The sequence below is a fragment of the Arachis ipaensis genome, chromosome B07 (assembly GCF_000816755.2).
Source record: "Arachis ipaensis cultivar K30076 chromosome B07, Araip1.1, whole genome shotgun sequence".
In the NCBI taxonomy this organism is placed as follows: domain Eukaryota; kingdom Viridiplantae; phylum Streptophyta; class Magnoliopsida; order Fabales; family Fabaceae; genus Arachis; species Arachis ipaensis.
In genome coordinates, this window is record NC_029791.2 from 114757388 (window position 1) to 114778954 (window position 21567).

The 21567-nt window shown below is 35.8% G+C and overlaps 1 protein-coding gene across 1 annotated transcript; it reads left to right on the plus strand.

Moving 5' to 3' along the window:
- Nucleotides 17736-19596, plus strand: LOC107607712 (protein FAR-RED IMPAIRED RESPONSE 1-like). Its single transcript, XM_016309633.1, has 3 exons — nucleotides 17736-18378; nucleotides 18728-18924; nucleotides 19489-19596. The coding sequence occupies exons 1-3, from the start codon at nucleotides 17736-17738 to the stop codon at nucleotides 19594-19596; spliced, it is 948 nt and encodes a 315-aa protein (XP_016165119.1).

Below are 21567 nucleotides of genomic sequence, written 5' to 3' on the forward strand. Positions count from 1 at the left end.
GAGAGAGAGAGAGAGAGAGAGAGAGAGAGAGAGAGTGCAATGAAGAAGAATGGAGTTGTACCGTCACCACCGTGCACTGTCCCGCCTCTAGAGCCGATTGGAACCATCGCCATTGAGTCACTCCACTACCGTTGCCGTCACCATCATCGTTGCGGCAGTAGGTGTGAGGGCCGAACAGGGAGAAATAGACCACGTGGAGGAGGGAGGAGCTGCTATGCCATCGTCTAGTCACTCCACTACCGTTGCCGTCACCATCATCGTTGCGGCAGTAGGTGTGAGGTCCGAACAGGGAGAAATAGACCACGTGGAGGAGGGAGGAGCTGCTACGCCATCGTCTAGCAACTGCCACCGTCGGAGCTCGCCGTTAAGGCTGCTAGAGCCCTGCCTGCTTTGTGTTCTGTCCCTGCTCTGCTCTGTCGGGGGCTGAGCCTTACCTCTCCCCTGTTCATCAGAACTTGTGGTGCAGCTTCAGGAGTCACTACTAGAGGAGAGGAACTGCTGCCACTGTTGTTTGTTGTGTCCTTCACTGTCGACACTGGAGAGGATCACCAGATCTGCAGATACTCTATCCCCTTGTTTTCTTTGGTAAGACTAATATTGTCCTGTCTTGTCTTATCGTAAAGCTCTATTATTGACTCTGTCCTATTCTACTTGATGTCCCTTTCTGCCTTTGCTTAGTTTTAAACCACCATAGGCTGTTGGATTCGTTGCAAGTGTTACTGTGATTGCCCCATGTTGTTGCTACTAGGGATGTTGTTGATATTACTATGTTGAGAATTAAAATTGTTGCTACTATTCCGGTCCAAATTTTGTACTCTTTTATTCCATTCAACTTCAACCTTCCTCACTTTTTATTTTGGCACTCCGAATTTGATTTTTTCGGTCCTTTGGGACCAATTTGTGAGTAAGCTTTACATTTACAGTTATTTGGCTTTGTATTTATAATTATTTTGATATATGCTGCTTGAATTTATGACTATACTTACAAAGTTACTAGCAAAGGATTTGAATTTGTTCTTAATAATGGATTTATTAGAATTAAATATTTATTTTTGTGAAATTCAGATTTTCAATCTGCACATGAGACTGTATACATGTTTGATGAAGTTTTGCATTATTTTAGAATATTCAATTTTATTTGAATGTATTTTTGAAGTATTAAAGTATTTGTTGGTATTCACTTACTTTGAAATTGTGAAATATGTTTGAAATTATTTATGATTTGGAAAGTATGATTAAAAACGAATTTTCAATGAAAAAGTATCATTTGATTTGATTTGATACCTTATATATTTGAAAGATTAAAGATTTGTTGTATTTGAAATTATATGTTTTGAATTAGTTTGGGAGGCTCATATTAGAAAATCGTAGTTAATAGCAGTCATGACATTAACTTAGATGCATCTGACTCAGACCTCAACTAGTAGGGTTGTTGCTAGTCTAACGTGTAGGCAACACGTTGGATCTGTTATTCTGTTAGGACACGCAAGCGAAAAAGGCTATCCATAGAGGTGGAGCTGCCCATGCATTAAGTGTGGACTTTTGATTTGATTTGATTTATGTATGAGAACTCCCTTATTGATTGATTTATGTATTCATATAAATTATTATTTTTTAAATAAAATTATTTTTATGATAATGTTTATATGTCTCATGTGGATTATAGATATATTGTCTAGCTAGTCACTGAGTTGCAAAACTCATTCCGTTTTTCTAAAAATATTTTTCAGGAACAAATATGTGAGCCTTCTTTCTAATCAAGAGTAATGATCTACAATATGTATCTATTTTTTGTTGTGTTCCTAGACGTTATATGCTCCATATGTCACATGTAGGATCCAACCATTTTGATCTATTTTATATTTTTGTTAAAATAATGTATAACTATTCATATAAATTTATTAAAAATATTTTTAACTTTCTTATTCAATTTATATTCGAATTTGTTAGGCTTATTAGGGGATAATTTTCTTGAGCGTGAGTCATAGCTCATTTTAAGTCGTGATACAAAAGACAACAAAGACATAAAGACAACAACATTAAGGACAACAAAAGATCAAACTGTAGAGGATAAAAAATCAGAAGTTAGTAGAGCAAAAACAAAAATATATGAACAAAAATTAGTGGAGTAACTACAAGAATAGCAGAAATGGTGGAGCAAAATGGAAGAGTAATGCATGCCAAGGAAGACAGCTACAACGGGCAGAATCAACAAGAAAAATGAAGAGGCAGTGAACTAATTTGATGAAGCTAGCTTCTCACTATATAGCTTGCTCTTTACAACATTTGAAGACAAGGAAAATAGAGTGAAAAATTTGGAGCATCATCTCATACATGCAGAATTATTTTTCTTCAACTTTGTGCTTCATTTTAGATTTTATTGTTATAACTATTTGATGTTTGTCTTTCTGTAATTGAGAAAAAGACAAATCATACTGAGGTAAAAAATGAAAAAGCCATGAGTGTAAAGAGGCAAGAGAGATACATTAAAAAATAAAAAAAATTCTGTATATTTAGTTATTGTTGAACTAGGATTAGTTCTCCTTGTCACATTGGGATAATACTTAGTAGTCATTGAAGCAGTTGGTTTCTCCTTACCAAGTTGGGATAATACTTTGTGGCTATTGAATCAGTTTGGGTTCCTCTTTGTCAAGTTGGGATAACATTTGGTGGTTACTAGGCTTGGGTTAGAAGTTTAGTGGTTGATACTAGATGAATTAAGTTGTAACTAGAATGAGACCCGCGCAATGCGCAGGCGATAAATTAATGATAGTATATAATAAATATTAAAAATGGCTATGTTTTGTAGAATTAAATTAAATATGGGTAAACTAAAGTTAAATTTAAAAGGTATTTTATTTAAAATAATTTGTAGTACAAAAGATTTGGATGTTGGAGTTGTACAAAGTCACATTTTTATTTGGTGATTTGATTTTTGCATTTATTTTAGTTGATAGACTTAGTCTTCTTATGTGATGCTCGTACTCCTTTTTCTTTATTAGTTGTTGTTAGAGTTGTTGTTTTCTTCTTTTTATCGTAAATTCTTGTGAAGGCATGTTCTTTATGAATTTTTGAGTTCTATACATTTTCTATTGTGTTGTTTGTTCCATCTTTGCATATATATTCTTCTTCCGAAGATGTGTCTTGAATTTGTATGGTTTCCTTTCTCCTTAATCTCTTGATGTGCATGCAGTTTCCAATGACATCTACAATAAAAAGAACAAAAATATGTAGAATTTTTTTTGAATAAGTTATTTTTAATAAGAATAATTGAAATAGTATAAAGTAAAATTACCTGTTAATATTTTTCTTTGACCAACTCTGTCAGATAATGTCTTAAGTGATGCAAATTCAAAATAGCGTTAGAAAATATTCAAAATTGAATCTTTAATTTCTTTCACAACAGTTGTGAGTAAAAAATTTGCTTTCATTGTACCTTTAATTGGTCTATACAAATCATTTACATTTTTTATTTTTAAATTTTTTATAGTATAGATTTTTTCTTTTTGTAACAAATGTTTGAATTTGTTCATCATATTTCTCTTCACAATTATATGAAGAGATGTTCCCTGCAGTGTTAGTAAATCATAGTTAATAATTAGTTAAAAAATTGACTACATTTATTTTTTTAGGTTATTAGAAAAGAAACAATAAATAATATATTAAAAGAAGTATAATTTTAACGATATTAAAATACAATTATATATAAAGTATTATAAAATAATATAAAAAGTATAAAAAGAAAAAATAGATAAAGTATTTTTGTCGTAAATCCAATTTAAAAATACAATAAATATGTTTGTTTTGTACCTTTTCATCTAATATAATCATTTCTAAGCAAAGAGACTCTTCTTTATTTGTGGGTGTTAATGTTTTTCATAGACGAACCACGCGAACCTTAATAAATCAATTGTCTGTTTGTTTGGTGATATTGTCCAAAGAATGATGCTCCATTGAGTAAGTTTGAGATGTTATGTAGTGCGAAAATAAATTTTTTCTGTTAAATTTGATGTTATTTGAAGAAATAGTGATAAGAGACTTATATAAGTAGTTCAGTATGAAATTTGAATATTTGTAACATAAAATTTATTATAATTAATAGATTATTATGATATTTATAATATGGATGTTTATTACATTTAATGAGTTATTTATAGAAATAAATAAAATAATTATTGGGGTTATAAATTTATTGTATTGTTTCTAACTGTAAAATATAATAAATATAGGAATATGGATTCTTGTAGGTTATAAATTGTTAGACACTATTAATTTTTAATTATTGTCATTAGTAATTTTACAGCCTAACGTGCATATATTTCTATTGTATATTTTTTTGTATATTTTATTTTTTTCTGATTTGGAAATAATAGTTTATTTGGCAAAAATTAAGTGGTCGATTCTAAAATTTTGCCAAGTAAACGATGTTGTTGACATGGCATTAGTAGGAGGAGAAAGATGTCAAATAGTATGAAATTTGAATATTTGTAACGTAAAATTTATTATGATTAATTGATTATTATGACATTTGTAATATGGATGTTTATTACATTTAATGAGTTATTTATAGAAATAAATAAATTAATTATTGGGATTATAAATTTATTGTATTGTTTATAACTGTAAAATATAATAAATATAGGAATATGGATTTTTGTAGGTTTCAAATTTGGTTAGACACTATTAATTTTTAATTATTATTAAATTGGTAATTTTGCAGCTTAATTTGCATATATTTTTATTGTATATTTTTTTTTGTATATTTTATTTTTTTGTTGATTTGAAAATAATAGTTGATTTGTCAAAAATAGAGTGGTCAATTCAAAAATTTTGTCAAGTAAGCAATGTTGCTGACATGACATTAGTAGGAGGAGAAAGATGTCTTAAAAGTAATGTGGATAAACTTATCCATCTACTTTTATATATTAAGAATAGATTCATTGTTATTGGTGTATGTATTCAGTTTGATTATAGTGAAAATTTTACTATGGTCGTGGTGGAGACGGATGTAGTTTTATTTTTTTTTTTGAACGAAGAGCTCAACACAACGAGTGGAGCAAGAAAGTAGCACAAAAGAACAATCTAAGAAAATAAAAGAATAAAAGAAAAAGTAGATATCCCTTTGTCATCTCCGGCATTGCCATCAACAACAGAAGGGGTCTGCACCTAACCACTCCTTGTAGTTCAGAAAAGACAAGTTGATAATCTCCTCAACCCCTTTCTCTTTGTTCTGAAATATCCTCCGGTTCCGTTCCAACCATATGTTCCAAATGATCGCACAGAAGCACACCATCCACCTCTTACACTCTTGCTTTGTTTTTGAGATCTCAGTCCAACTTTGGAAGTGTTCCTTCACTGTACCTGGACAAGCCCATTGCATTCTAACATATGACAACCAAGCACACCAAACCTGCCAAGAAAAGCTACAACCAAGAAATATATGGTGATCATATTCAACACCATTGTTACATAACACACATAAATTATCTTCTTGGTGAATGACCCCAAGCCGACTCAGTCTCTCCTTCGTATTGACTCTTCCAATCAGGGCAAACCAGACAAACAACTCTACCCTGGGAGGGACCAAGCCTTTCCAAATAGTCCTTGTGAAACTGTAGCTTGATATATCCGCTGGGACCATTTCCACCTGCAACACCTGCACAAATGAGTTAGTAGAGAAAATTTCTTGTTTATCATACTTCCATACAACTCTATCCTCTCTTCCAGGATCAAGTTTAACCAGCCTCAGAGTGTTGTGAAGCTGGTTCACTAAATCCAACTCCCATTGGAATAATTCTCTCCTCCACTGAAAATTCCATATCCAGGTGAACCCATCCCAAAACCCACAATCCCCTATCATTGACCCTGTTTGGTTTGAAACTGAGAAGAGCCTTGGAAAGCGGTCTTTCAAAGAACCTCCATGAATCCAGACATCCTCCCAAAATCGAGTTCGTCTCCCATCACCCACCTCCATGGACAACCCAGTAATCATCTTCTGCCTGAGTTCTTGATTCTTAAACTGTAGCTGACAAATATTCTTCCACGGTCCTCCTTGAATAGGTAGTTCTTGGGATGATAGAAGCTCGTTTGGATTCAGGTTGTTACAGGAACAGACAACCTGCTTCCACAAGGGACACTCCTCTTTAGAGAATCTCCACCACCATTTAAATAGCAGAGCTAAATTTCGTATCATGGCATCTCCAACCCCCAATCCACCCAGCTTTTTAGGAGTCTGAACCACTTCCCACTTTACCAAAGCCATACCGCTCTTACCATTCTCTTTACTCCATAGAAATCTCCTCTGCAAGGAAATTAGTTTCTCTGCAACAGCCTTAGGCATCTTATACAGGCTCAGATAATAAACCGGTAAGCTATTTAATACAGCTTTGATAAGCACCAACTTACCGGCCTTATTTAGGATCTTGGCCTTCCAGAAGCTAAGTTTCTCCTCCACTTTGTCTATTACTGGCTTCCATGTCTTAACCATCCTTGGGTTTGCTCCTAGCGATATGCCCAGATATTTAACTGGTAGATTGGCTTGCTTACATCCCAACACACTGCACATACGTTGTACCCACTGCTCATCACAGTTAATAGGGATCAAGCTAGATTTATCAAAGTTAATACTTAGACCTGACATCAACTGAAAGCAACGAAGCAGCCTCCTATAGTTCTTGATAGTCTCATCCTCGGGAGGACAGAATAAGACAGTATCATCTACAAACTGTAGGTGCGACAGCTCAACATGATCTCTCCCAACCAGCAACGGCGATATGCGACCGTTTCTCACAGCCTCTCCAATCATCCTATGTAGAACATCAACAATAAGGACGAATAGAAAAGGGGATAGAGGATCCCCTTGTCGCAGGCCCCTTTCCATCTTGAACGGCTTGGACGGCGAGCCATTTATCAGCACTGACATAGAGGCCGTGCTCACACACTCCATAACCCACCCCCTCCATCTTTGACCAAATCCCATCTTCTATAAGACAAGGTCTACAAAGCTCCACTTGACTCTGTCATATGCTTTCTGGAAGTCAAGCTTTATTACTGCCGCTTTCTTCTTCCTCTGTTTGATCCACTGAACCGTTTCGCAAGCGATAAGAGCTCCGTCATGAATCTTACGACCCTTAACAAAAGCACTCTGTGTTTCACCTACTAACCCTGGCATGACACCTCTCATTCTCCTAACCAGCATCTTCGAAATTACCTTGTATACACACCCTACCATGCTAATCGGACGCAGATCTTTGATTTCCTTAGCACCAGTAAACTTGGGGGCCAACGCCACCCACGTGATATTAGCATCATGCGGCAGCCTTGAAGATTGGAAGAAGCCAAGTACCGCTGTCGTGAAATCCGAACCTATATCAGCCCAGCACTTCTTTATGAAATTCATGTTGTAACCATCACATCCTGGAGCCTTGGACGATTCACAATCCCACACTGCCTCTTTAATCTCCTTAGGTGACGGTAGCATCTCTAGAGCACTAGAATCCTCCTCGCTAATCCTTTCCACCAGACCATCTCTGAACCCCATCTCAGGAGACCTCTCTTGATGATATAAGTCTTTATAAAACTCCCTTATGGCAAGCTTAATCCTAGCTTGATTCCTTATCAATCTTCCATTAATGATTAAAGTATCAATCCTATTATTTCTCCGTCTGGCAGAAGCTAGGTTGTGGAAGTACCTCGTATTTTTATCCATGTCCTTCGCATGCCTCGACCTTGACATCTGCTTCCAATGTAGTTCTTTCCTCACATACCATTTCTCGCAACAAGCCACTAGCGCCTTCCGTCTTGCCTCCACTGTTCCATCATAGCTCCCATTACTGACCATGTCATCAATCTTCTGGATCTCTTCCTCAAACTTCAAAATTTTCTTGTCCATATCACCAAAGTTATCTCTATGCCATCTCCCCAAAGGAACCGTCATCGCCCTCAGTTTATCAGTGAATGGTATCTCGCCCAGCCCTCTCCATTCCTCCTTGACCATCCTTAAAAAACATTCGTGAGTAAACCATGAATCCAGGCTTCGGAACGGCCTCGGACCTTTTCGCAGCCTCTTCTCTTCCACTATGATAGGGCAATGATCTGACAAGCCCCGTGGAGCACCTCTCAGGAACGTCTCCGGAAATGCCTCAAGCCATTCCAAGCTAACCAAAGCTCTGTCAATACGGCTGCACGACTGTCCTCTGAACCATGTAAACTTACGATCATGAATCGGTAGATCCACCAAACCCATGTCATGTACCCAATTCTGATAATCTTGTGTCGACAAAGGTAAGGTTCCTAAGCCTCGCCTTTCTTCTACTTGTCCAATCTCGTTGAAGTCTCCAAGAAAGCAACAGGCGCCTGGGCATAAACCAGCCATGTAACTCAGTTCCTCCCACACAACAAGTTTCTCATCTCTAGTGTGAGCACCATAAACCAAGAAAAAGGCGCAGTTAATAGTATTCTGTGACAGTACCCCTTCAACACATAGCCATCGCTCACCTTTATAGCAATTTCTTATTTTAAAAAAGCCATCATCCCACATTAGTAACAACCCACCAGATGCACCAACAGACTCCACATACTCCCACCCCACACAACCGTTCCCCCATAAATTCACGTCAAACCTTGTTACTAACTGCCTTTTAATCTCAACCAAACCTAACATATCCAACCTATGCTTCCTCTTAAGTTCTTTCACCATTCTCAGCTTCCCATCATGTAACAACTGCCCCTTCTAGAAACAAAATTAAATTTGAAGTTTGAAAATCAGTTAGGAGATAAGTTTAGAATTTTGAAATTTTGGATAGGAACCTGGTAACCCCCCTCAGTTTGAAATTTAAAATATCCCAACCCCCCCATCCCCAAATGTATATAAATAGGGGAGCACCCATAGGTAGAAAATCCCTTCTCTCAAACACTTATCCTCTCCCTTCTCTCTCTACAAAGAAATAACATTCTGTGGGCAAACACAAGAGGCAAGCTCAAGGAAGCGTTAGAAAAGAAGGTAGGGAATTATGCCTTTCTTACTTATGTTGGCATGTAGTATGCTTTATTTTGTTTTCTTCCATCCATGCATGGCTACCACCTTTCATGTATTTTATGGCATGAATTATTCTTTGCTTATCTCTCATCTACATTGAGCATGATTATCTATTTTGTCAATTATACCCTCTTGAATCCATTAATATGTATCCCATATCTTTTCTATGTGCATTTACATGACCCTTTAATCACTATTCCTTTTATGTTGAGAGTACATGCCCCTTTATAACGTTTTATTAAATTATTTAACATTCCCTAATTTTACTATGTGCCCTTACATGACCTTTGATACCGTTACATTATTATTATTCCTTTAATCTTGAGAGTACATGCTCTTTTTTATATCTTGTTCAAGGAACCCTATTTTATTATATGCAACTAAATGACCCCTTATATCATTATTGCTCCTTTATTTTAAAGATCAAGGGTACATACTTCTTATAATATCTAATCCGAGTATTTCAAATACTCACTTTCTTACTATATGCACTTAGATTATACTTTTTACATTATATCATTAATATCTTCTTAGGGTCAAGAGTACATGTTCCTCATAATTGTTTTATTCAGCTAATTAATATCCCTTATTTTATTACATGAAATTATATTGACTTTTATACCATTAGATTATTATTAATATTTCCTTGAGTTAAAAAGTACATGCTCTCTTATAACTATTTTATTCAACTATTTAAAATATTCTATTTTTTTTATAACGTACATTTATATTATTAATACCCCTCTAGGGACGATAGTACCTACTTTCGTATAAAATCTTATTCAAACATGCTTATTTTATCATGATATATGTCTCTCCTCTCGCATGATTCATTCTTGTATATGCCTGAATAACCGTACTTGTTAAAGAACTGAGGGAATGATCCTTCGGTAAGGGAAGGTGACCCCCAAAGACAAGATAATCGAGATGATCCTTCGGTAAGGGAAGGTGATCGAAAAACGTTTGGGATAAGAACCTTCGGTAAGGGAAGGGGACTATCCCATCAATTTTATATAATAAGATATTCTTTTATATGACTCCATTCTTGTGTATGTCTAAATAACCTTGATTGTAAATTAAACTGAGGGAATGATCCTTCGGTAAGGGAAGGTGACCCCCAAAGACAAGATATCGATATGATCCTTCGGTAAGGGAAGGTGACCCCCAAAGACAAGATATCGATATGATCCTTCGGTAAGGGAAGGTGACCCCCAAATAACTTCTGAGTATGACCCCCTCAAAGCACGCGTGGGTAGTTGCGACCACTACTACCGTGCTCCAGACTATCCACTTAGGTCGAGAACCCGTGGAAGAAGAACCCCAGCTGCCCATCATAACCTTCCTAGATAGAAATGCTTCAACATCTAGAAAGCGGTCACCTAAGGTGGTACACCTCGAGTCCGACTCCGAGGCCGAGGAAGAGGAATCCGACGACCCTGGCCAGAAGGAAGACACCATGGAGGCGGATCCAGAGGAGAAGTTGAACCCTTGCGGAAGTCCAAAGGTGGAATACGTACCCTATTCCCCCACTTCGGCACCCCGTCGAGTTTTGGTTCATCCCACACAACGGAACCGGGTCTTCACTGCGCGAAAAGGTGTTGGAGGGAGACCCCTGGTACCTCGATTCGTGAATAACTAAAGACTCCTGATCAAGGATAGGATAGGATGCAAGTAGGGGAGCCTCTTCGACGAGATTAGTTTAGGACGTAGTTAGCTACTTTTCCTGTTTTAGTTTCCTATAAGTATTTTGAAACGTACTCATGGTTAAGATGTTTATTTCACTTTAATTCAAATCCCAACGTTTTAGCGCTACTCGTTTTCCGCTCTACACGTATTTACTCCTTCCTTGCGTAACGATTTAGTCATTTCTTTGCTTAATCAAGTATGACACCTTATTTTAAAAACCTCCACGATAGTATAAGAACTTAGGGTGTTACACATCACCCCCTAACCCCCTAATATTCCATGAACTAATAATCATTTTAAAAAATTATTACACACCTTTTTGAAATTTTTGGGTCTACTCCGTCTCACTTTAGCCTTCTGTTTAGCCAATCTCCTTTTTCGAGCAATCTCTTCATTCTGTTCTTGGAGGATACGCATGATGTCATCTTCTTCATTAAGTAGCATTGCCCCGGATTCTTCTGCTAACTCCCATGTCTTTCGGTTTTCCAGCAGTTGTTCGTCCAGGTTTCCATTCTCATTGCTGCTGTCTTCGTCCTCTTTGGCAAGTCCTTGTTCCCTTTTATTTTTGTCCTCATCACTGTTTCCTTCCTCCACGCTCTGGATCGAAAGATTTCTGGCATTAGCCGAGGCAATCCCCAGGCCTTCCTTCATTGAAACTGCATGACCATCACCAATTACTTGATGATACGCGTCATTAGTGTGTCCGTCATCGTCCTTGGCCCCTTGAATCTCCTCCAACAGTGTAGCAGCCCCCTCCACCCTTTCAACCCGGTTTTCCAACTTACCAGCCCCTGTCATCACCGCACTAGCTCCCCTTGCAGCTTTCCTGTCACCGGCCGTGTCTTCCATACCCATTGCACAACTAGCCAGCGCCCTGGTTCCAGCGCCTTCGGTCTTCCTCCATCGCAAGCTTTTGCCACCGGTGGATTCGGCGCTGCCTTCTTCCACGTCGCGCACAGCATTCTTGCTCTGCTCCGAGTCTTCTTCCTCCCATCTGCACTCTTGATGCTGAGCTTCATCCCTTGCAGCGTGAAAGGCTCGGCACTCTTAATCTTCTCCCTTCCCGTGGTTCTTTGCATGGAGCTCCAACACACTGGGTCTCCCTAACGGCGCAGAGGGATCGCCAGCTCCAAGTCGCACCCCTTGCACCAGTCCGACCCGACCCGTAGCAGCCAGCTCCAGCCCAAGCCTGCAAGCGCAAGTGCAAGTGTCCGCCACTCCATTTGCTAATGAATTCGGGCCTCCTTGGCCCAATACATTCCTTATTTTCTTCTTGGCATAGTAGTCCCATTCAGAAGGACCCACACATGCATTAATGGGTTTAGCTCTTGGCAGCCCATTATGTTGGCCTGGATAGCTCCACGGAATTGTGAGCTCTGAATCTGTTTCATTATTGTGTCCCAACCCCACAGAATCTGTCACGCCATCAATATGACCATAAATGTGCTGATACGTTACCGGAATTATTTGATTGAGATTTAATTGGTCATAATTCCATTCGTTTAAAATGTACTCTGAAATTACTATTCTATCCTCATCTTCAACCTCCTGTCCTAGCCTTTTCGTACATACTATCGCTGCCTGATCTTCGTGGCCAAACAATTTTGTAGAATCAGCCGGCGTTGTAACATCAGCATCAGGGAGTGTAATTGTTGCTTTATTTTGGAGAGCGCAAGCTACCTCTTTATCCGCCTGTTTTTCCATAGTACATTGCGAACTGTAGACTTCTTGTCCCACTTCTTTTACCAAGACTTCAAATCCACTGGTACCAACATTGATATGGACCCATTCATTGATCACACCCATAACACATGTATCAATAAGTACCCGGCCGACACTAAACGAGGCGTACGATTCCGTCCCTGTATCACACCCAACCACCTCTCCCCATTGTCCACCGATCTTCTTGAAGGTATCCACTGTCCAAATATGTAATGGGACCCCGAAACACTCTAGCCATACTCTTCGAGATTCACTTTTCTCCGATTCATCCCACCTCCATACACTATGAAAAAATTGTAGCAGACTATTCATTTTGAACGTGTATGTTTCTTCAGCATTCAAAACACTATCGAACGTCAGCAGAGCCTTATAAGCTCCCAATTCTCGTACCTGAGTGACCTGCGGAAAGTTCTTCGCAACCATATCCTGCAAAGACCTAAAGTCAATGGCCTTATTTGTTCCACCAATTAGGCTTTTCTGCAACCAGTTCAAGTTTTCTTTCGACACAGCCACTTCTAGTTTCTTTGTTAATCCTTCCCCATTTGGATCTAGGATCTTCTTATCTTTTCTCACAGACGGATGTAGTTTTATTATACAAAAAAATCGAACCAGGATACATACTTGCCTGATTCTCTTATTTCCTATTATGTTCTAGTTTTAGAGATAAAACGAAAAAAAAAATTTATTTCCTGCTTAATCTACTTCTGCGAAAACAGAACAAAAAAATTAGGATACGTTTGGTTTGCATTTTTATTTTCAGTATTTCTGAATTTTGTGAAAAAAAGAGTGAAAACAGGATGTGAAAACAAAAAACAGAATTTTATTATTTTTACTGTTTTTACTTTTTCCTTCAAAAAATCTAAAAAATAGAAAACATTAAAAATAAAAATAGAAAATGAAACGCAAACCAAACACATCCTTAGTTTTTGAAACTAACTTGATGTTGGAAAGTTATTTAATTTCCTAATTTGTTTGTGGGCAATACACATATTAATCTACTTAATATATTAAAATTGGATTTACTCTCAGCTAATGGAAGTGAGGAGTCAATTCCTCATAAATCTATTTTTCCACCAAAATAAATGCACTATTTTCTCTTCTAAGTTTATTTTAGAAAAATATCTTTATTATAATTATTATAATTATATTATAATTAATATTTAATGAATAATACATAATTATACTAATTTAGGAAAAAAAAAACAATAATTCTAATCATGATATGATATAATAAAGTCATATAATTTTAACAAAACAAAGATATGATGTATAACTAACGTAAATAATAAAAAATTACCTTAATAATAACTAATTTACATAATTTTTTTTAATAAAGCCTATATATAGAGGTTTTTTGTGGTACATAAGCCTAGATAGGAGAGTTAACTCATTTTTTTTAATTTATTATTCTTCTTTTACTACTTCATAGAATGTATTCTTCGTTTTTCATCGAAGTTGATCCTTTTAAGGTACAATTTATAATTTTGTATAGTATTTTTTATATACTCATTTTATTATATTATTCTTTTGATAATTTAATGATTGTTCTTACTCCAACTTATTCTTTTTGTCTAATGTTCCAGTGCGATTATCTTTTGCTGCAATCGTTTACAATGCATCACATCCATGAAATACCTCATCGAGTTATATTCACTGATTCGGGTTCTAACTACATGGATGTAAGCGTCCAAAGAAGAGGCAGTAAACTCTATTTTACCGAAGGATGGTTGGATCTACTCACATATTATGACCAACCTAATGGAATACGGGTAAAATTATTTTTCTTGGGAGGAGCTCGATTTTTTATTGATGAATTGTTTCCACGGAACTTTGTAGGCCAAGTTCAAGTTCTATCCCTCTATGCTTTCTACGTCTGCCCAGAGATATTCAAAGTGGAGCACATAATGAGATTGAATTCTCTCAAATTATTGCCTCAATTTATATATTACGACTATTTTTGTTGGATTTTATGAAGATTACACATGAATTTTTTTTTCTTTGAAATGAATTTATTCTAATTATATTACAATTAGCTCACGAATAATGTATAATTAAATTATTTTAAGAAAATATCTTTATTATAATTATATTAAATCAATATTCAATACATTATTAAACTAATTATCAATCATCGATATTTTTATTCATTCTAATTATATTAATTGATTTAGTTCTAATTCTCATTCATGTATAATAATTTTATAAGTAGATAGTTATATCTACAATAATTAGTTGTATTCACAATTTTGTTAGTAGATAGTTGTATAATTGTATTCACAATAATTCATGCTATATTTCTCACCCATCCTAATAATGGTTCGCTAATTATATGGTTCTTTATCTTCTGCTTTAATTAGTGGATAATAATAATAATAATAATAATAATAATAATGTATGGACACAAGATTAATTAGTTAACAAATTGAATTTTAATTATTATGTTTTATTTTCTACTCATATTTTTATTCATTAGTTATTTTATTTTTTATATTTACAGTAAATATTGAATGTAAAAAAAATAATATTGATTGTTATTTGTTTTATTTATTTAGATTTATAACTAAATTTGATATAATTGTAGCAAGTATCTATAATTAATAGTAACATGATACTAGGGGTGTGCATGAGCCGGTGAAACCGGGTTTGATGTGACCCAGACCCGACCAGAAATATATACCGGGCCTATTTATTAGACCCGAACCCGGCCCTAGACCCGATGAAACCTATACACTTTCGGGCCACGATTATATCGGGTAAAAATCGGGTGAAAACCGGGCCGTTAACATTACATTACCTTGATACCTTCTTATAAGCTAGCATGTGAAAATATCCAAATTTCCAAGACTCCAACCATTATTTGACATGGTAAAATTCACTTAGAAAAATATAACAAGAAGCAACTCTTCTCTAAAATTAAAGCATAACCATAATCAATACTAATATTGTCTAATAACACCAAATATTTAAATCAATATAAATAGCACAATATTATGCATTAGTCTAAAATCTTATGCATTTTAAACATAAAACATTAACTTATAGTCTTATAATAACTAATAACACAAAATATTAAGGTTTACAATACTTAAATTCCACATAAGAATAGTCATCATCCATCACTAATAACACAAAATATTAATTGTGTATGATGATGACCGGGCCACCGGGCCGACTTCGGGTGACCCGAGCCATGGCCCGGACCCGACCCGAAATAATGACCGGGTCTATTTTTGAGACCCTTCCCCGACCCTAGACCCGATGAAATCACACCAAAATAGTCCCTAAAGTGTTCGGGGCCGGGCCGGGCCATGTACACCCCTACATGATACTATAACTTTAAGTTGTATAATATAATAAAAAAGAATTTAGCAATTTATATCTGCTTCCTATATAGTAATAATATTATATATATTTATATATCTCTTCTTTTAGCTCTTTCCTAAAAATATTGGCACATAATTAGTATAGATAACATATATACCGAGTAAGTATCTCCATTGAATTAATCATAAAGGTTAAATGGTTAATAAAAGATAATAGCATAATTTTTACCTAATTGTAGCAACTATCTCTATTAAAAATTAAAATTGCTCTATTAAAAAAGAATTGTATATAGTTTGCATATGAATAGGGCTAGGATTTGAGACTATATTTCGATATCAAACATGAAAGCTTATTGCACGTATTGTGGAATAATATATATATAAACGAAAATTAAATTTGATATAATTGTAGCAAGTATCTATAATTAATAGTAACATGATACTATAACTTTAACTTGTATAATATAATAAAAAAGAACGTAGCAATTTATATTTGCTTCCTATAGAGCAATAATATTATCAATAATGCTCTACATCTAAGCAAAAAATACATCCAAGTTATTCAAGTCCTTTTTGCTATACGCACCTCCTCCAACCTCCAAATCATTTGTGATTCAACGCGCTACATATAACGTTAACCTTCCTTTGCTCAACATAAACCTTTTGCTGCAACTAAACCTTCTTTTCTGCTTGTGTTTGCTTTCTCTGCTCGCGTTCTTCCTTATTGATCTGCATTGACTTCAACGTAATAGGCTTCGTCGTTGTCCTCTACTCGCGTTTTCTTCTTCTTTTTTGCTCGCGTTCGTCGTTATTGATCTGTATTGACTTCAACGTAATAAGCTTCGTCGTTCTTCTTCTTCTTCGATCTAGACTTCTGAATCGAAACAATGAATGATTCAACTTCAAATCATTTGAATGAGAGCGAATTGGATTATTCTTCTGAAACGAATCAAGCTGATGAGGTTTGGATTATTCAATTGTAAATCGAATTCAATGGAATGCAATTGCTAATTTTATTTGAATTGAATTGAATGAACGCATGTGTTCTGAATCTGAATTGAATTAAATTGAATTAATAAAATCTAAATTGCAGACAGAGGTGTTTTGAATTTGATCTTGTATAATGGATTATGTTTCATTCAATCAGTACTATACAATTGTTTTACTATGAGTATGTGTTTCAATTCATTATGCAGAAAGCAGTTTGAATTTGATTTTATATACTGAATTATGTTTCGTTCACTCAGTACTATAGAATTCTTTCACCATAATGACGTTTTTCGGTTCATTATGAAAAAAGGAGTTTGAATTTGAATATATATAATGGATTATTTTCGTTCACTGAGCACTATAGAATTGTTTCACTATAATGATGTTTTCGGTTCATTATGCAGACCAGGTGTGTTGTGGATGAAAAATTTGTCCCAAAGGTGGGGATGATTTTTAAGACACTAGAAGAAGCTAGAAAGTTCTACACACATTATTCCAAACTTGCTAGTTTTTCTACGAAAATAAGGAACACGACTCGGAAGGGAGATGCGGTTAAGAATCAACTAATCGTATGTAGTAGAGAGGGGAGGTGGAAATCCAAGATATCTCCAACTTTGAAAACAAACCCCTCAGCCGGGTTAAACTGTCTAGCCAGGATCTATGTACACATAATGAAGGACGTTGGTCTTTGGACAATTTCCAAAGTTGTTCTGAATCATTTAAACCCCTGATGTCCAGACCGTGCAGAGATGCTCAAACAACACAGGGAGCTAAGCATGTTCGTGCGTCGCACCATTAAAACCAACGAGGAAGCTGGAATCAGACCAAGCAAAACCTAGCAATCGTTCATAGCAGCAGCTGACAGTCATCGGGAACTCAGTTTTATAGAAAAAGATGTGAGAAATTACATCACAAGGGAAGTACAGACTGTTTCTGAACAAGACGATGCCAAAGAATTCGAGAAGTACCTACTAAGAATGAAAGAGAAGAATCAAAATTTCTTTTTCGAGCTTAACATCGAAGGCAATCACTCCATCAAACATGCATTCTGGGCCGACGTAAGAAGCAGGGCTGCATGCGAGTATTTTGGAGACATGATTTCATTCGACACCACCTACAACACAAACAAGTATTCGGTTCACACAAACTCAGCCTTAATATTCACCAAAGCAACACATTTTGGTTCATCACACTGTGAGACTGTCGATTTATGCAAGTACAATCTGGTTTTTAGTTCTTTTATTGGCATGAATCACCACGGTCAATTGACACTTCTCAGATGCGTGCTGATTAAAAATGAGGATATCCAATCATTCAAATGGGTATTTGAGTGTTGGCTCTGTTGCATGGGAGGGAAGGCACCAAAAGGCATTCCCACTGACCAATGTGCAACGATGCAAAGGACCATCGAGATGTGCATACCAACAACAATTTACCGCTGGTGCATCTGGCACATCATAAAGAATAACCCAAACAAACTAAATGGCTACAAGAGACACGAAGAAATCGAACAAGAGATGAGCCACGTCGTTTGGAACTCGTTTACAAAAGACGCATTCGATAGAAACTGTAATGATTTCCTGACAAAGTACAGCCTCAGAGGCAACAAGTGGCTCTCAAGTAATCGAGATTTTTAATTGGATTTATTTTCATGCCTTTACCTTTTGGTTCAAAACATGCACAGATTTCAGTTTAGTGCAACTAATAGGTTCGATTCTTTCTGCAGAGCTGTATGAGGATCGGCATATATGGATTCCAGTTTACCTGGATCACCACTTCTAGACTAGGATGAGAAGCACACAAAAGAGCGAGAGCACGCACGTATTTTTCAACAAGTTCATCACACGCAACGGCTCCCTGAGTCAATTCGTGAAGCAATACGACAATTGCCTAGCAAGCAAAGAGCAAAGAGAGAGAGAATTCGACGCGACAGATTTTCACACCATGATACCTTGTGCAACAAAATCAGCAATAGATGCTCAATTTCAGCATGTGTATACCCATGAGAAGTTCAGGGAAGTTCAAGCGCAATTTAGAGAAAAGGTGAACTGCATCACAAGATCAAAGCATTCCATACTAGGTTTCACAACATACGAATTGATGGAGCAGGTTTCTAACTCCACATTCAACAAGTTTTTCGTCACCTACGGTGCAGTATCACGAGAGGTAAAGTGCCAATGTCTGTTGTTTGAGTCAAAAGGCATATTGTGCTGCCATTCCCTGAGCGTCCTAAGCTTTGAGCAAGTAAATAACGTGCCACCGAAATACATACTGGAGCACTGGAGCAAGAACATAAAGAGGAGGCACACACACATCAAGAGCAGCCAAGACGAGCCTCTACTAGAGCCGAGAAGCAAGAGATTCAATGATTTAGTGTTTCGGTCGCACAATATATGCGAATTTGCTTCAGAGTCAGAGGAGCTGACCGAAATTCTGCACCGGGAGTTTGACAATGTGATGGCCAAGATGCAAGAATATCAAGCGAGAAGTAAAGAAAAAAGTTCGTTATCCCACGAAGAAGCAACGTTGAGTGACATGAACAACCTTCAACGCCCGCCACGTGTCAGAACAAGAGGTCGACCCAAGAACAGACTTTGATCAAACCTGGAAAAAAGATCTTAGACGCCATGAAGAAAAATAAAAAGCCAGCTCCAAGCGAGGTAAAATTGATTTGCTTTTTGATTCATTTGTGCATTTTGCTAATATATGATTTATTTTCTCTTTTTGCAGTTGAACCTTTTAGATGGTGGACCAACGATTCAGTCAAGTTCCAGCTTTTACAATGCACTGGATATGAATTATCCCAGAGAGGATTATACGAGTTTTAGATTTTATTAATATAATTTTCTTTTCATCCATGAGCAAATTTTGGTTCACTGAAGTTATAGGAGGTTTAATTTCTGACTGTTGTTAGTCTTTAATGAATAGTCACTTTTTTTGTTTTTGATATTAGCTTTTTTGAAATTCTTTATTCAAAAGTCACTTTTTTCTTTATTGAATAGTCAATTTATTGTGCTATGTCAAATAGTTCAGGTGTTTCTGAAACTGAATACTAATAGAAACATTTTTTTTTATAATTAGCTCTCTACTATATTGATATATGCAATTTTTCGGTTCATCCAGTGTATTAATTTTGGTTCATTGTGTTTTTTGGGGTTCTTAATGTCTTGATAAATACCCTGATTCCATTCACTGTGAACCTGGAACAAAATAACAGCCAGACAGTTTCAACAGATATATAAATTAACATCTTAGACAAGGACAAGGAGTAATCCATCTTGAATGAGATATAAATATTAACATTAGATATATACATTGATATTAAGATTAGATATATACATTAACATTTACATTAATATTCACGTATATACATTGAAAGAAGCATTCTTTGCTTTTTCAAACAAGTTAAACAAAATATTGTTAATTACAACCACTCAATCATAGTATATCTTATTTACTATCTAAATCTGCAGATAAGAATTTACAAAAAGGGCTAGAGAAGACAGCAGATGGCTTCGGGAGTCTTATTGCTTCAGATGCTCAAATCACTTGATCTCTTATTTTGTTCATTTCGTGCTACAGAATATTCGGACCATATTCGTGCCTGAAGCCATCAATCTCTTTCTACATTTCAATCAAAAGGAATTAGTTACATAAGAAATGAACCCAACCGAAATAAGAAATGAAAGAATTGCATGCAAAGGGAGAAGTGAAGACGCTAACAATCAAGTGAATGAAAATTACAAAGACTACTGAACCGAAAGCAATTCATGTGCTGAACAAAATGTGATACACATTCAATCATCAAGAAAAATATTTCTGCATGAAAAAGGACTCCACTGAACAATATCACATTTGTAAGTTACTTAACAAGCATACATAAACAATTTTCAGCAAAGAAAAGCAAAACTAAACTAGATGAATATCATACAATCATATAAATGAATATCACCCAATACTTACTGACTTTCAGATTTGGTTGTGCTTTCTGAATCTGTCAGCACAAACTTCCTTTTTTTGCTTTATTTTTTAACCACCTTTTGTGGTTGTTTTCTTTTCTTTGTGGCAGTTTTTTCAATTTCTTCTTCTCTGCAATACATGAGAACAAGTGCATAGGAACAATTTTAAGCAAATACAAATAAAATGAAACCAATATGAAGATCAAACTTACTGGTTTTCGGATTCACTTTTGATTTCTGAATCCATGGGATTGCTTTCAGTTTCTCTTGTTGTTTCTGAATCCATCTCAACAAGCTTTTGTTTTTTAACCACCCTCTGTTGTCTTGTTCTCTTTGCTGACGGTGTTTTGTCGGATTCGGATTTAGATTCAAACTCAGAAACTGTGTCTTCTTCTGAAGAAGAATCCATATCAACATTTTTCTTTTCTTCTTTTTTCCCTTTTCCTTTCTTATCTAACTTCTTTCTTTTTGTTTTTTCCTTCTTTATTTTCTTTCTATACAGAAGTCCCTAAAACAGAAACTTATGTAATGAGCAAATATACTAACAATCAGCTGAATCAAAGTGAGCAACCCCATTGAACCGAATGACACTAATGTGCTGAATAAAACACCATAAACATTTAATGATAAAGAAAAATATTTCTGCATGCACAAGGACTTAACTAAAAACACTATCAATCAAGTGAATCAAAATGAGTAACTCCACTGAACTGAACAGGATTCATGTGGTGAATAAAATGAGATAAATATTTAATCATCAAGAAAAATATTTTGCATACAAAGGATTCAAATGAACACACTAAAAATTGCAACTAGGAGAAATAAATTAATTATAACCTAAAACAGAAGC

Bases quoted from the DNA above. Each gene is read 5' to 3' on its own strand.
- LOC107607712 (XM_016309633.1), top strand. From the start codon at position 17,736: ATGAAAGAGAAGAATCAAAATTTCTTTTTCGAGCTTAACATCGAAGGC. The intron at 18,379-18,727 runs GTAATCGAGATT...CAACAAAATCAG, and splicing joins AGGCAACAAGTGGCTCTCAA to CAATAGATGCTCAATTTCAG. The intron at 18,925-19,488 runs GTAAAGTGCCAA...CTCTTTTTGCAG, and splicing joins ACGGTGCAGTATCACGAGAG to TTGAACCTTTTAGATGGTGG.